Source organism: Leucoraja erinacea, chromosome 5 (assembly GCF_028641065.1).
Source record: "Leucoraja erinacea ecotype New England chromosome 5, Leri_hhj_1, whole genome shotgun sequence".
Taxonomy (NCBI): domain Eukaryota; kingdom Metazoa; phylum Chordata; class Chondrichthyes; order Rajiformes; family Rajidae; genus Leucoraja; species Leucoraja erinaceus.
Genome location: NC_073381.1, coordinates 74,664,139 through 74,680,703, shown reverse-complemented (window position 1 = coordinate 74,680,703; position 16,565 = coordinate 74,664,139). Strand labels below are relative to the sequence as shown.

The 16,565-nt window shown below is 42.7% G+C and overlaps 1 protein-coding gene across 1 annotated transcript in view; it reads right to left on the bottom strand.

Moving 5' to 3' along the window:
* Nucleotides 1-16,565, bottom strand: part of LOC129697414 (mitogen-activated protein kinase kinase kinase 5-like) — a 160,371-nt gene that overhangs the window by 34,313 nt on the left and 109,493 nt on the right. The window contains 4 exon segments of the mRNA XM_055635926.1: nt 5,666-5,834; nt 8,479-8,656; nt 10,008-10,185; nt 12,785-12,942. Coding sequence (XP_055491901.1) covers nt 5,666-5,834; nt 8,479-8,656; nt 10,008-10,185; nt 12,785-12,942 — 683 coding nt within the window.

Below are 16,565 nucleotides of genomic sequence, written 5' to 3'. Positions count from 1 at the left end.
ACTATATAAAGGCAAAAACAGGTGTTTAGAAATGTTTGCAAAGTAATGAAAAATAAATAACTGAAATATCACATTTACATAAGTATTCAGATCCTATGCTATGACATTCAAAATTGAGCTTCGGTGCATCTTGTTTCCATTGATTATCCTTGAGATGTTTCTGCAACTGATTGGAGTCCACCAGTGGTAAATTAAATTGATTGGACATGATTTGGAAAGGCACACACCTGTCTATATAATGTCCCGCAGTTGACAGTGCATGTCAGAGCAAAAAACAAGCCATGAAGACGAAGGAATTGTCCGTAGACCTCCAAGACAGGATTGTGTTGACACAAATATGGGGAAGGGTATAAAACAATTTCTGCAGCAATGTAGGTCCCGAAGACCACAGTTGGCTCTTTAATGGAAGAACTTTGGGAACAACAGGACTCTTCATAGAGCTGGCTGCCCGGACAATCTGAGCAATCGGAGGAGAAGAGCCTTGGTCAGGGAGGTGACCAAGAACCCGATGGTCACTCTGACAGAGCTCCAGAGTTCCTGTGTGGAGATGGGAGAACCTTCCAGAAGGATAATTATATCTGCAGCACTCCACCAATCAGGCCTTTATGGTAGTGGCCAGACAGAAGGCATTCCTCAGTAAAAGGCACATGACAGCCCGCTTGGAGTTTGCCAAAAAGCACCTAAACAAGATTCTCTGGTCTGATGAAACCAAGATTGAACTCATTGGCCTGAATGCCAAGTATCACATCTGGAGGAAACCAGGCACCGCTCATCACCTGGCTAATACCATATCTATGGTGAAGCATGGTGGTGGCAGCATCATGCTGTGGGGATGTTTTTCAGTGGCAGGAACTGGGAGACTAGTCAGGATCGAGGGAAAGATGAACGGAGCAAAGTACAGAGAGATCCTTGATGAAAACCTGCTCCAAAGCATTTACGACCTCAGATTGGGGCGGAGGTTTACCTTCCAAAAGGGCAACGACCCTAAGCACGCAGCCAAGACAACGCAGGAGTGGTTTCATGATAAGTCTGCGAATGTCCTTAAGTGGCGCAGCCAGAGCCCGAACTTGAACCCGATCGAATATCTCTAGAGGGGCCTGAAAATAGCTGTGTAACGACGCTCCCCATCCAACCAGACAGAGCTTGAGAGGATCTGCAGAGAATAATGGAAATCGCCCAAATACAGGTGAGCCAAGCTTGTAGCGTCATACCCAAGAAGACTTGATGCTGTAATCGCTGCCAAAGGTGCCTCAACAAAATACTGCATAAAGGGTCTGAATACTTATGTAAATGTGATATTTCAGTTATTTATTTTTAATTACTTTGCAAAAATGTTTAAACACCCGTTTCACTTTTTTTTATTATGGGGTATTGTGTATAGATTGATAATTTAAAAAAATGAATTTAATCAATTTTAGAATGGCTGTAACGTAACAAAATGTGGAAAAAGTGAAGGTGTCTGAGTGCTTTCTGAATGCACTGTACACTTGATCCCAACTGCCTTTACCTGACCCCAGGCCTCCTTTTTCCTGACCAGTCTCAATTGCTCATGTCATCCAGGGAATGTTGGTGGAGAGAAAGCAAGGGGATTATCTATCGCAGTTGGACTGTGATATTTTGCAACAGAGTCAGAGGGTCATTTGTTTCTTTTACTCTCACGACTACGTTTGTTTATTTGTATGCATCTGTAAGGAAGGTGACCTGACGATCAATGCCAAGGCACTGCTGCTTACAACGCTTATAAACGATGAGGTGCTATGCAAAGTCAAAGATGACTAAGTGTACACAAGACACCAAAGTTCAAGGGGCAGTGAAACAGTCAGAGTTGAATTTTGGTGCACCTCGTGGCTGAAAGCTGAACAGAGAGTAAAAGTATTTAATGTTTAAGAAAGAACTGCAGATGCTGGAAAAATCAAAGGTAGACAAAAATGCTGGAGAAACTCAGCGGGTGAGGCAGCATCTATGGTGGATACTTTTCAGAAACAAATTGTACAGAAAACTATAGACAAAACTGAAGCAACAATTGCAATGATGGATGATTTAAAATCAATATTTTTTTACAACAGACCAGTTTAATACGCATAGGAAAGGTTTCGAGATATACCATATAATAACCATATAACAATTACAGCACGGAAACTGGCCATCTCGGCCCTACAAGTCCGTGCCGAACAACTTTTTTTTCCCTTAGTCCCACCTGCCTGCACTCATACCATAACCCTCCATTCCCTTCTCATCCATATGCCTATCCAATTTATTTTTAAATTATACCAACGAACCTGCCTCCACCACTTCCACTGGAAGCTCATTCCACACCACTACCACTATCTGAGTAAAGAGGTTCCCCCTCATGTTACCCCTAAACTTCTGTCCCTTAATTCTGAAGTCATGTCCTCTTGTTTGAATCTTCCCTATTCTCAAAGGGAAAAGCCTGTCCACATCAACTCTGTCTATCCCTCATCATTTTAAAGACCTCTATCAAGTCCCCCCTTAACCTTCTGCGCTCCAGAGAATAAAGACCTAACTTATTCAACCTATCTCTATAACTTAGTTGTTGAAACCCAGGCAACATTCTAGTAAATCTATACCGGCGCATCTGATTGGCATGGACAAGTTGGGGTGAAGTTTAATTTATTAATGTCATATGCACTGAAGTGCAGTGTACAGCTTTTTGATGCGTACTATCCAGTCAGCGAAAAGACTGTACCTGATAGACTACACAGGCCTTGTTTTCGTGGTGTATGCGAAGAGCTTGTCTGTTTTTGGTCCACAAATAAAATGTTCTCTATATATACACAAGCCGAGTTAAACCATTTCCTACTCCGGCATCCCCTTAGGGTTGTCTTTCACTTTGAGATAGTTCCCAAATGGGGTAATATAAAATAAATTCCTCACTGTTGACAATGATGACAATATATATCAAACCATTCAATGTGGAGAAGAAGTTGCAGTTAAAACGACTGCCCTCAGAGAGTAAAAAAGAAAAACATTAGAGATTAATTTCTTCCAAATTTTTGGTGATTTCAAATAGTGGTGTTATAAATAGGACAGCACGATGACGCAGTGGTAGAGTTGCTGCCTTACAGCGCCCGGGTTCGATCCTGACAACAGGTGCTGTCTGTACAGAGTTTACTTTAGTTTAATTTAGAGATACAGCACGGAAACAGGCCCTTCGGACAAACCGGGTCCACGCTGACCAGCGATCCCTGCATATTAACACTATCCTACACACACTTGGGACAATTTTTTTACATTTACCAAGCCAATTTACCAACAAACCTGTACGTCATTGGAGTGTGGGAGAAAACCAAAGATCTCGGAGAAAATAAAATGAGTTGGATGATCAGCCATGATCATATTGAATGGCGGTGCAGGCTCGAAGGGCCGAATGGCCTACTCATGCACCTAATTTCTATGTTTCTATGTTTCTAAAACCCACATGGTCACGGGGAGAACATACAAACTCCGCACAGACAGTACCCGTGGTCGGGATCAAACCCGGGTCTCCTGCGATGCAAGCACTGTAAGGCAGCAACTCTACCACTGCCCACGGATTTTGTACATTCTCCCTGTGATCTGCAGAGTTTTCTCAGGGGGCTTCGGTTTCCTCCCACACTTCAAAGGCGTACAGGTTTCATGGTAAATTTGCTTGGTTAAATTGTCCCTAGTGTGTGTCGGATTGTGTTAGTGTGTGGGGATTGATGGTTGCCGCAGACTCGAAGGGTCGAAAGGCCTGTTTCCATGCTGTATCTCTAAACTAAACTAAACTTATTTATTGTATGGGAACAGAGATCAATTGACTTGTGTTCAGGGTAACAACCTGTTCTGTTAAGAAATACAAAGAGAGTATGAAGTGACCGTGGCCCATTGTATAATGCTTTTTATTACAGTTGTTGTTCCACTACAACACTGTTGCTATCAGTTTGTCCTGTTTGAATTAGAAACATACTACAAACATATGGAACAGCAGTGATATTGATGTCCTGCATGTGATGACCTGGCAAAGTTCCCAGCTCTTGTCTAATATTCAACTCTCAGGAACATTACTTGGACAGAAGTCATTAAGAATGTCAGTTCTTAAAATAACACATCAGCGAACTGCTGTCTATGCCTTTTGTGCATATAAACGTTCACCAGACTAATTCCTGGAATGGCAGGTTTGTCATATGAGCAGATATAGAGTAGGTTAAGCCTCTCTTCCCTAGTTTTGAAGAATGGAAGTTGATCTCTGAAAAGTATGCAATTCTGACAGGGTTTGACAAGGTGGAAGTGGGAAAGATGCTTCCTCGGGCTGAGGACAAGAAAATGGTTTTGAGAAAGAAGATCAGCTAAAAATCCTATAGAATGGAGGAACAGGTTCATGCACCGAATGACCTACTCTTGCTCCTATGGAAATGGTGGAGTGATAGACTCCTGGACCCTTCAAGCCTGCTCCGCCATCTTAGCTTTAGGTTTATTATTGTCACGTTTGCTGAGGTACAATGAAAAGCTTTGTTTTGCATGCTATCCAAAGAATCAGATAATACAATCAGGGTCCTATTAAATGTTTAGGTTTCACAATCTCACCATTAATAAAATAGGGTTCTGACAAATGGCCTTCAAACTGAAACATTAACTCTGTGTCTTTTTCCACGGATGGGTATTGTCAGTATTTTAAAAATAGGGTTCCTTTTATTCCTTTAAGTTATTATATTGTTATAGTTCTTACCTGTTCTTAGAGTGTTAAGTTTTAATTATCTGCATATTTTTCCAACATGTGTTTCTTTTTATCCAACAATACTCTTGGCCACTTAATAGGGCTTTAGAGACATTACTGCTCTTGAGTAAGAGGACTGTGATCTGAAATAGTCTATCTTTCCTTTAGTTTTTGTTACCTGAATAAAACTTCCAGCACAAAAGAGCTCAAGATATTCATGATTTAAACAAAATATCATGTTTCACCACTACGAAAATCAGTCAGCTTCCAATTTATTCCGATTGGAGATATGTTCTCCACAGAGTTTCTTGCTGGAAGCATGATCATCATGCATCCAATGAGAATGGCATGGGAAAATTCAAGGAATGGGTTACGATGATATTTGATGGGGTAAAAAAGTAGTTTGGAGATTCGTGAAAAATCTTTTAGTTCGGAGAATCGTGAAAAATCTTCGAAAGGGAAGGTGACAACTCTTTTAGCTTGAAGTGAAGGGTCAACGTATGTTAAAAAAAACAGACCAGCCAGTCTATTCCCCCCCCCGAAAAGATTAGGGATATTGAAACAATTTTTGACATAATCCTCTACACACTTCTCAATGACCCTGGCTGATTTTGTGTGGGGATAAAGTAACAAATTAATTACCGTTGCCAACGGAACTTCCAAAGTGGCACAGGGAAGGGTGGTGGGAGTAAGAAGTGTGAAGAAGGGTGGTGGGAGTGAGATTGAAGAAGGGTTCTGACCCAAAACATTGCCTTTCCATGTTTCCCCAAGATGCTGCCTGACCCACTGAGTTACTCCAGCACTTTATGTGTGTATTTTTTTTGATTGGTGTACGAAGTGGATGGAGCTATAATTATGTATCTGATTTCCCCCCCCCCCCTAACTTTTGGCATGGAATATCCAAGTTTTAGGGTGAAAATAATTTGAAATATAAAGCTTTCTCCGTAGTTCATGGAAATGGGTGTTTACCTGCATCAGAGATTCAAGCAGGTTCTTCACAACTTTGTCCTGGTCCTCTGAGAGTATCTGGTGTAAAGTGGCTCTCCTCTCGCTGTCTTTCTTCAGCATGAAGAACCCGGCGTCCTTCTCCTCAGGAGACGGTGGTGCACTGTGATCTTCAAAATGGTCATCGGGGATACTGCAAGTGGAAACAAATAAAGATAACCAGTTTGAAGAAACGGGAAGACACCAGCATAAAAAGCAAAAATCATCGCATGAAACTTGATATGAAATGCTCTTGACAGACCTCACTCATGGGAACTTTCTGCATGGGGGATATTTGTAATCAAAACATAATTCACGAGTTAATGATGTGTTTGGCCTCTGCCAACTGCTTCCCGGCACCCTGGTCCCTACAGAAATTGTCAGCATTCATCATCCAGCTGAGAATGTATAGTGTACGCCAATACACAGCTCCTGCTGTTTTCAGTCTGAAGGCTCCACAGTAATTCCTCTCTAGCCCTCCAATTACAGGATCTCATAGACTGAAAAAATATCAACAATTTACTGAGAGCAATGCCAAGTCTCAGCATTAGCCAAGAAATTAATTCCTGCATCATGAAAACTTGGAAACAAGAATTCAAGTTAAAAGGACCAATTCCAACAAGCTCATAAATGTCTCCTGCCAATTTTCAATGCTCTTTCTGGAGACACCGAAAAAGAAAAATAATCAGCTGTCTGCTGAACAGTGCTAACCTATTGGCTTCCCAGGTTGGCGACTTCCAGTCGGCTGCCCATTACGTGCCTACAGACCACTGTCGGCATTTAAATAAGGCCGGCTGACAAGTTCAGCTGAGTTCGTAGACTGGCAATAGAGCAGAACCAGCAGCATTCATTTCCCTCACACTGGATCAGCAGAAGGCACAAACTCACTTGCTTCTTGTACAATTTATTCTTTTACGTTAAGAAATAAATAATGATGCATTATGCTCCTTTTAGTGACTAGAATGGATTTCAGTTTGGTTTAGTTTAGAGAAACAGCATGAAAAAACAGTCCCTTTGGTCCACCGAGTCCACACGACCACCCGTTCACATTAGTTCCATGTTATCCCATTCCCTGCAAATTAGGGGCCAGTTAACCGACAGAGCTGCACATCCTTGGGATGTGGGAGAAAACCGGACCACCTGGAGAATACCCATGCGGTCACACAGGGAGAATGTAAAAAATTCACACAGACAGCAACCTAGGTCAGGATCAAACCTGGATCTCTGGCGCTGTGAGGCATACAGGTTTGTAGGTTAATTGGCTTAGTACAATTGTAAATTGTCCCTAATGTGTGTAGGATAGCGTTAGTGTGTGTAGATCGCTAGACGTCACGGACTCGGTGGGCCGAAGGGCCTGTTTCCGTGATGTATTCTAGATTAAACTATACTGATCAGTTTAACTCCAGTGGTTTTCATGGTCACCCTTGATAAGGATAGTTGTTGATGCTATCCCAAATTCCAGATTATTAACTGAATTTAAATTCCACAACTGTTCTGGTGGGATCTGAATTCAGATATTTAATTTATTAGCCCAAGAGTCTGAATTGTTAGTTTATTAATCCAACCTCTAATATAAACTGTGCATTAAATTAGTCACCTTTGCCTACTGTTTATCTATCACTCAGCACTGAAATGGAAATCAGAGACATAATTTAAAATGATTTGTTTTACTTCAAATGAAAGATTTTAATTCCAATTTATTGTCAGAAAACATGGATTAATTAACACAAGGCGTTGGAGTAACTCAGCAGGTGAGGCAGCATCACTGGAGAACCCTTCTTCAGTCCCGACCCAAAACGTTATCTATCCATGTTCTCCAGAGATGCTGCCTGACCCGCTGAATTGCTCCAGCACTTTGTGTTTTGCGCAAGAAATAAATTATTTAAGAATGCAATTTATAACGCCCAGCGACAGAGAGTCGCAGGTTAAACCATTTAAACCAGCCAAACATAAAATTGCTCCTCTAGAGAGTATGCAATGCTTCATACTGACTTTTTATGCTCCCTTCGAGACAGAGAGAACACAGAAGCAAAAGGCGAATGATGTCAGTGAGCATTAGGAAATAGGCAAATGAGATCAACGAACACAGACTCAACTGATGAATAAGGTCAGAGTGCACATGGAACCAGGTGAACAAAGGAGGTTGAGTTACAGAAAATTACATCACTGAATGACTCTCCATATCCTTCTCCTCAATAAATTGTAACATTAGCTTTAGTTTAGTTTAGAGATACAGCGTGGAAACAGGCCCTTCAGCCCACCAAGTCCATGCCGACCAGCATCAACACTATCCTACACACATTAGGGACAATTTACAATTATACTAAGCCAATTAATCTACAAACCTGGTAGTGTGAGAGGAAACCTGAGCATCCGGAGAAAACCCACGCAGGTCACGAGGAGAACATATAATATCTGTACAGATAAGCACCCGCAGTCAGGATCGATCCCGGGTCTCTGGCACTGTAGGGCTGCAACTCTACCGCTGTGCCACTGTGTGGTCCCTGCACTACTGCCGTGCAGAACCGTGCAGCTGGGCTGCATACAAAATATAGGGTTCTACCAAAACTGCGTGAAATTTTTGTCTACAGTTATTCATATATATATAATACAAATGTTAGTGCACGTACATGACACATTTAGCTTACAAAAACTGTAGTGAAAACAACAGAACCCAAGAATAATAAGAAAAATTATCTTGAGAAAAGACAATTGTATCCTCACTTCCTGACAAATAAGATCAGCAACACTGAAGTGAATCCAAATGGGTTTGTAAGAATAGCTGGTATTGTATTTACCTGAGAAGCAATTGTCTTGTTGGTTTGCTCTCCTTTTCAATGCAGGATTTTGCCCTCATTTTGAACAAGAAAGGTTCCTGCTTCATGTCAGAGTCTGGCGAAACTGAGCCAAATTCACTGCCGCTACTCAATTCCTCCACAACAACTGGAACTGGAAGGGAGATGCTGCGAAGATAATCTGTGTTGGAAATAAATGGAGCAGTAAGAAAATAGAATCGCAGGAGATGCTAAGAGAAGCCACACATGTCCATATTTATGCTGCTGCCCTTTAAATCGTTCAATGACTCTCAATGTATTTTAACTGCCCCCATGTCTCCTGGTATTTAGTAATAATCAACCCCGTTCTTCATGTTCTGGGATGACACAACTCCAACCTGATGAGAAATACTTTTACATGAGATTAAATACTTTTATTGTCACACATGACAAGTCACAGCGAGATGCATACGTAGAAGGCACTGACAAAGTTACAAAGTAACTTTTTTTGCCCCAAATGGTTCCCCCCCCCCCCCCCCCTTAGTTCCCAAACACAGGCAGGTAGGATTATAGATGGGACATGTTGACTGGTGTGGGCAGGTTAAGCCAGTTTCCCCACTGGAAGACTCTGACTGTACCTGCTACACGTCACAATAAAGGAACAATTGAACCATTGATTTCATGGGCTAAAAAATTCACAATGACAAACAAATTAAAACTATTTTTTGTTAGTAAAGGGTGCATTTTTCACAGCAGACAAATCCGTGAGACTACGCCTATGGTTCTGGCAAAATGACCTCACTTGGCATCTCTTTAAAAAAAGCCCCAAAAAAATCAGAAATGGCAATGTGCTTTATAATGTCAATGGAAGTAACGGTGTTCATATTGAGGAACAGGATGTTTCATTCCACATGCCCCAAGTAACATTTTGCAAAACTTCTGAATCTAGAGGACAGCTTGTACTGAGAATACATCCAAATTAATTAAGGGCTTCTTGCAGACTGAAAATAGAAGTGTACACACAATAAATCAAGTTAAATAAACCAAGTTCTATGTTCTCCTACTTTCCCAGTAGGGGCACCACTTACTTGCAACCACTTCTTTTTAGACTTTAGGCTTTAGAGATACTTTGTGAAAGCAAGACCTTTTGCCTCACCAAGTCTGAGCCGACCAGAGATTACTGCATACACCAACATTGTCCTGCACACTAGAGACAATCTACAATCTTATCAAAGCCATTAACCTACAAAACTGTATGTCTTTGGAGCGTGGGAGGAAACAGCAGCACCCAGAGAAAATCCACTTGGTCACAAGAAGAACGTACAAACTCCGTACAAATAGCACCTGTAGTCAGGATCGAACCCGGTCTCTCGTGCTGTAAGGCAGCAACTACCGCTGCACTACTGAGCTTTCCACCCCTTATTTCCACATCTTACTACATAAAACAGCCCTGAAGATATGAAAAGAAGGTTTGAAAAAAAAAAAAGCAAGTTTACAATCTGAACTGTGAGAATGGTACGACAACATTAGCCTGGTGTTTCTGATTTGTTTACCTTGTTGTTTTAATGCGGTCTTTCTCTTCTTGCTGGTGACCTTCAGGAACGCATCTGATAGCAACTCTGCAGCAGTAGCACGCGCATCTGGTTCTGGTTCAAAGCAACGAAGAATGAATTCTTTGGCTTCCGGTGACATGGATTGTGGAATCTCTGGATGAATTTTAAACATTCCAACCTACAGAAAAGAAAAGCGAGTTATAAAATAACGGCATGCAAGATGGAAACAATTTCTTTGTGTTTTCCGGAAAATATATGTTGGAGACCTTTATGTTGAAGGGCTGCACAGTAGCGGTAGAGTTGCTGCCTTACAGCGCTTGCAGCATCAGAGGCCCGGGTTCGATGCCAACTATGGGTGTTATCTGTACGGAGTTTGTATGTTCTCCCCGTGACGCTTGGCATGGGTTTTCTCAGAGATCTTCGGTTTCCTCCCACACTCCCACACTCCAAAGACATACAGGTTTGTAGGTTAATTGACTTGGTAAATGTAAAAAATGTCCCTAGAGTGTGAAGCATTATGTTAATATGCGGGGATCGCTGGTTGGCGCGGACCCGGTGGGCAGAAAGGCCTGTTTCCGCGCTGTATCTCTAAACTTAACTAAACCTGATGATTGATGGAAGTCAGTGCAAAGACATCAAAACTAGTAGGTGAATGGGCCACTGGAAAGTGTTTATCAATGTTACCAATGCATTACCCAGTTCTTCACCCAGAGTAAAGAATAGAGGGAAAGTAGCTTATATCAAGATCAAATGTATATAAAGAGATGATGGGAGGTAGTGTGGGGCATAATTAGGTTTAGATGAAGGATCTCGACCTAAAACGTTGACTGTTCATTTTCCTCCACAGATACTGCCTGACCTGCTGAGTTCTGTCTGACTCCCCTCTTTTTTTTGCGACAGATTCCAGCATGTGCAGTCTCTTGTGCCTCCACAAGGTTAAATTGCTGCTCGTGGGACAGCAACTTGACAATGTTTGTCTACAATTCGAGAGAAACACAAGCAATATTAAATGGAGTCTGAATGAGGATCCCAACCCACGGCATCACCGATCTATGTACTCCAGAGATGCTGTTTGACCTGCTGAGCTACTCCAGCACTTTGTGTCCTTTTTTGTAAACCAGCATCCGCAGTTCCTTGTTTCTACATCTTAAACGGAGAGGGTTGCTGTGAGCTACACTAATAGGAATAGCTGCAGCCAGGCCACAGAATAGCAAGCACAAGCAAAACCAGAGGGACTCCAGGCAGATGCCAGTAAAGTACCGAACTTGTGAAGAAACAAGGAACTGCAGATGCTGGTTTACAAAAGCAGTACTGGAGTCAAGCAGCATCTGCTGGAGTAGCTCAGTGGGTCAGGCCGTGTCTGCTGGAGTAGCTCAGTGGGTCAGGCCGTGTCTGCTGGAGTAGCTCAGTGGGTCAGGCAGTGTCTGCTGGAGTAGCTCAGTGGGTCAGGCAGCATCTCTGCTGGAGTAGCTCAGTGGGTCAGGCAGTGTCTGCTGGAGTAGCTCAGTGGGTCAGGCAGTGTCTGCTGGAGTAGCTCAGTGGGTCAGGCAGTGTCTGCTGGAGTAGCTCAGTGGGTCAGGCAGTGTCTGCTGGAGTAGCTCAGTGGGTCAGGGAGTGTCTGCTGGAGTAGCAGTGGGTCAGGCCGTGTCTGCTGGAGTAGCTCAGTGGGTCAGGCAGTGTCTGCTGGAGTAGCTCAGTGGGTCAGGCAGTGTCTGCTGGAGTAGCTCAGTGGGTCAGGCAGTGTCTGCTGGAGTAGCTCAGTGGGTCAGGCAGTGTCTGCTGGAGTAGCTCAGTGGGTCAGGCAGTGTCTGCTGGAGTAGCTCAGTGGGTCAGCCATCATCCTGAACGAAAAGTAACGAAAAGTAAACAAACAATACACTTTCCCGGTATAGTTTCACCATTTTACCTATTGCCAGCGTCTGCGACTTTGGTTTTTATATACAATTTAAATGGTTAATATCCCTTTTACTTCTTTCGAGCTTAGAGATGCAGAGGTGGAACAGGCCCTGCGGTCCAGCCAGACCATGCGGACTAGTTCTATGTTATCCCATTTTCGCATCCTATTCATGAGGGACAATTTACAGAAGCCCATTAACCTACAAACCTGCATGTCTTTGGAATGTGGGAGGAAACCAGAGCACCCAGAGAAACCCACACGGTCACAGGGAGAATGCACAAACTCCACACAAACAGCACCCGTGGTCAGGATCGAAGCAGGGTCTCTGGCACTGTGAGACAGCAGTTCTACCGCTGTACCACCGTGCCACCCTGTTTAGTTTAGTTTAATTTAGTGACACAGCATGGAAACAGGCCATTCGGCCCACCAAGTCCACACCGACCAGCGATGCCCACACACTAACACTATCCTACACACACTAGGGACAATTTACAATTTTACCAAGCTAATTAGCCTACAAACCTGTACATCTTTGGATTGTATGAGGAAACCGGAGTACCCAGAGAAAACCCACACAGTCACGGGGAACATAGAAACCCCCTACAGACAGCACCCGTAGTAAGGATTGAATCTGGGTCTCTGGCGCTGTGAGGCAGCAACTCTGCCGTACGCCATTGTGCAGTTGTGAGTTTGTTGTTTAGTTCTGAAAGGAGGCTGGAGCTGGAGGGGATAAACTTGTTCATTCTCATTGCCGATATCGAGTGGCCTCTTCTGTGTATCTGGCATCTTCTGTGTACCTCGTAGCAACATTTCTGCTTTGCACAAGTTTGGACTATTCGTTCCTTATCCTACATTTCACTTCATAAATCCAACAGCTTACCTTAAACATCGCAGCCTGAGGTTCCCCCAGTTCGTAAAATGGAGGTTTCCCTGTGGCCATCTCAATAATTGTACACCCCAGTGACCAGATGTCGGCAGGTTTCCCATAACCTCGTGGTCCTTTGTCTATTATTTCAGGTGCCATGTACTGAAGTGTTCCTGAACAGTAAAGTAAAAAAATTAAATTAAGCTGATGCATAAAGGTTTTGCTTGGGCTTATTTCCCTCTACATTTGTTCTAGGATGGGAAGAGCAGTGGTGTGGCCTCCTCTGTTGCTCCTCACCAGCTGGCTTGAGACAAAAGCATTCATTATAAAACTATCACTTTCACACACTCAAGAACAACCCAGTTGTGTGAACTGAAGTCACATGAAGATCACTCTGGGTGAGAAGTAGTGGGTTTGTTTCTCCGCAGGCTTTCATGACTATCTGGCAACTTATAAATACCCTGTCTTCCCTCGCCATCTCTCTCAAGCACATAGTAAAAAGAGTGTGTGTGTGGGAAGGAGCAGCAGATGCTATTATACACCGAAGATAGACTCAAAAAGCTGGAGTAACTCTGTGGGTCAGGCAGCGTCTCTGGAGAAGACGAATGGGTGACATTTCGGGTCGACCCGTCTTGTGTCTAAAGATACATCTCAACCCAAGAAGCCATCTATTCCTCTTCTCTAGAGATGCTGCCTGACCCAGCTGAGTTACTCCAGCTTTTTGCGTCTATTAAAAAGAGTCTCGCGCTTCTAGCTGATGCCAAAGATAAGAATTACATGACAGATCAAACATTACATAACAGTCTAATCTTCACTTCCCACACTTGGTCATGCTTCACTTGGGATCTGATTCATTCCTCCATGTCGCCCAAGCATATCCCCGCCCACCCCATTTCCTCTCCCCAACGCCTTGTAAAATATCCTGCAGGCTAATGCCAGAAATCCAACTGCTGTCTGCATGCAGTTGCATGTTTACAGCACTATGTGTCATTGTAGATTGGCCTACATTTCCAAGACACCGGCCATTGTTAATAAAGCCACAATGGTATTTTGTTTTTAATTAAATGCAGAATGATCGGGAGATATTAGTCCTCTTGGCTTTTGGAGGGGCATGTACCTGCCATATTAATGGGAAGAGGGTCTGTGCTTCTCCAATGTTATAGTCCTGTCAAATTACAACTTCCCACTTGACCCCGTGACTGAGCAGTTGGATAGATTCACAGAAACTTTGAGGGGATTTAGCATGTAGTCCAAGAAACTGTATTGTCTGTTAATAGTTTAATTGTCTCCAGAACTTTGGACATCACACAGTCCGACTGCATCACACACTCTGAGATCTAGTCTTCATACCTCAGTTCCATTTCTTCCACAAGAGTAATCATTGTCCTTGAGTAATCCTTGCCCTGGTTCACAGTAGAACACTCACTCCTCAAATATGGGCCTGTCTCTTTGTAGAGGCGTAGCCATGGGCATCCGGATGGGCCCCAGCTATGCCTGCCTCTTTGTAGTTTACACTATCAAATATTTAGACTTTCCCCACTCTGAACAATGACCAACCATTTGATTCTACTGCCCCTTAAGTAATAATATGCAAAAATTAGCAAATATATCTATTTTTCCTTTTATTTTTAAACGGCGCCAAAATTGTGGTGACCGTGCATTTGTGGTTGTGCAATAGAATTTCACTGTGCTGTGAATATGTGACAATAAAGAGCCATTGAACCAATCCTTCCTTATCCCCATCCAGCTCATTGAGGGAGCTTCTTCTTCTCCACTCCCAATTAGAGAGTATCCATGTATTCTTTTTACATCAAACAGCATCTCCAATGTTTACATAAGTCTCCCAATGTTTGCCGCTCCCACCTCTCACATTGCCCACCCTTTGCTGGGAATTTTATCAGCATCTACAATCCGCTTCACCTGCCCTCTGAACTCTTAAAAAGCAAAGCAAAATGTTAGCTCATAAAGTCGTACGTTCATAAGTCATAGGAGCAAAGTTAGGCTATTTGGCCCAATCCGCCTACTCCGCCATTCACTCATGGCTGATCTATTTCCCTCACTGCCAGCTAAAATAGACCCAGCCCACCTTTACTACTGTACACTACTCCCCCCATTGGGCTTTGTCAATCCTTGCTTCCCAACGTCGATATTTCAGCCTCATTTTCTATCCCACACGACAATATTTTCAGTATTCCTTTTACCTCAATCCCTTGCATTGTACTCTTTTGCTATATTCCTCCAAATCCATATTTCATTATCTTCAGGCCTATATTTTTCTGTGATTTTATTACATATCTACTTCATTTCCCCCATATTATCTGCTATTTCAAAATCTCTTCAGAACGGCCCTGATGTTTCTCCAAGGGGTGAGCAAATTTGACTTCATATCTCGATAATTGTTGTGTGATGGAGTTACCTGGAAAATCTAATGTTAGATTTTTACATGCGATGAAATAAAATTTCACCAAAAATACGAATTGTTAGATCTTTGCTAGATTGTGTATTTACTGGGCCAATCACATGATTTGGCACAGTGTCCAGGCCACTCTTGCAGACATTGGACTTCACAATGATTTAAGGCTGTCTCCATTCAGCAACAGTTTATTTTTAAATGACAGCGAGGTTTCTGGTCAGGGTGAGTGAAAATGCATCCTAAAGAATGTTCACCAAGCCCTGCCAAAGTTAAAGTAATTAGCAATCAGCAGTCTGATGAAGGGTCTCAACCCGAAACGTCACCTAATCCTTTTCTCCAGAGATGCTGCCTGACCTGCTGAGTTACTCCAGCATTTTGTGCCTATCGTCAAAGCAATCAACAATGTAGCCTGTGAGAAATTTTGCAATGTCAACTGGAGGCTAATAATTATTTGAATATACTTGCTAAATGGATTTACATTGCAAATGTTTCACGCTGTGCCCTGAATGCTGAAAAACATTTTTTTTAAAGCAAGATATCCAATTTTCCAATGAGAGAATCATTTTATTTTACAACATGAAATAGTAATGTTATTATTTAAGTACATCAGTACAAATGTCCCTGACTGTAAAATTCATCTTGACCAAAGACACAGTGAACATTTCATATACTTCCACAGAATACTGATCCCTCTCCCTTCACCCCAGAACATTCCGTAAATTGAGTGCAGAAATGTGGCTACATTTTTGAATTTCATAAGGTCATAAGGGATAGGAGTAAAATTAGGCCATTCAGCCCATCAAGTCTACTCCATCATTCAATCATGGCTGATCTATCTCTCCCTCCTAACCCCATTCTCCTGCCTTCTCCCCATAACCTCTGACGCATGTACTAATCAAGAATCTGAACTTAATCAATATAAAAAGTAACAAATGGAGACAAAGAATTCTTCTAAAGACAAACGTAAAGGCCTGTCCCACTTAGGCGACATTTTCCAGGCATGTCACGAGTTTATATTGATGGGTGAGTGATGGAGAGAGTTAGCAGCTTCAGATTTCTGAGCGTGAACATCCCAGATGACTTGTCCTGGGCCCAGCATATAGATGCAATCACATAGGTGCCCCAGGCCTCTGTCTCAGAAGTTTAATGAGATTCAGCACGTTCCCGTATACTCAACAAACCTTTACAGATGCACTGTATCCTGACTGGTTGCATCACAGCCTGATATGGCAATTCCAACACAAAGGACGCAAGAGGCTGCAGAGTGTTAGACTCAACCTAGTTCATCGTGGCACATCCCCTTCCTTCATCAAAAGTATCTACAATTCTACTTGAGGAGCTGCCTCAAGAAGATGGCATTATCCCCACCATCCGGGTCATGCC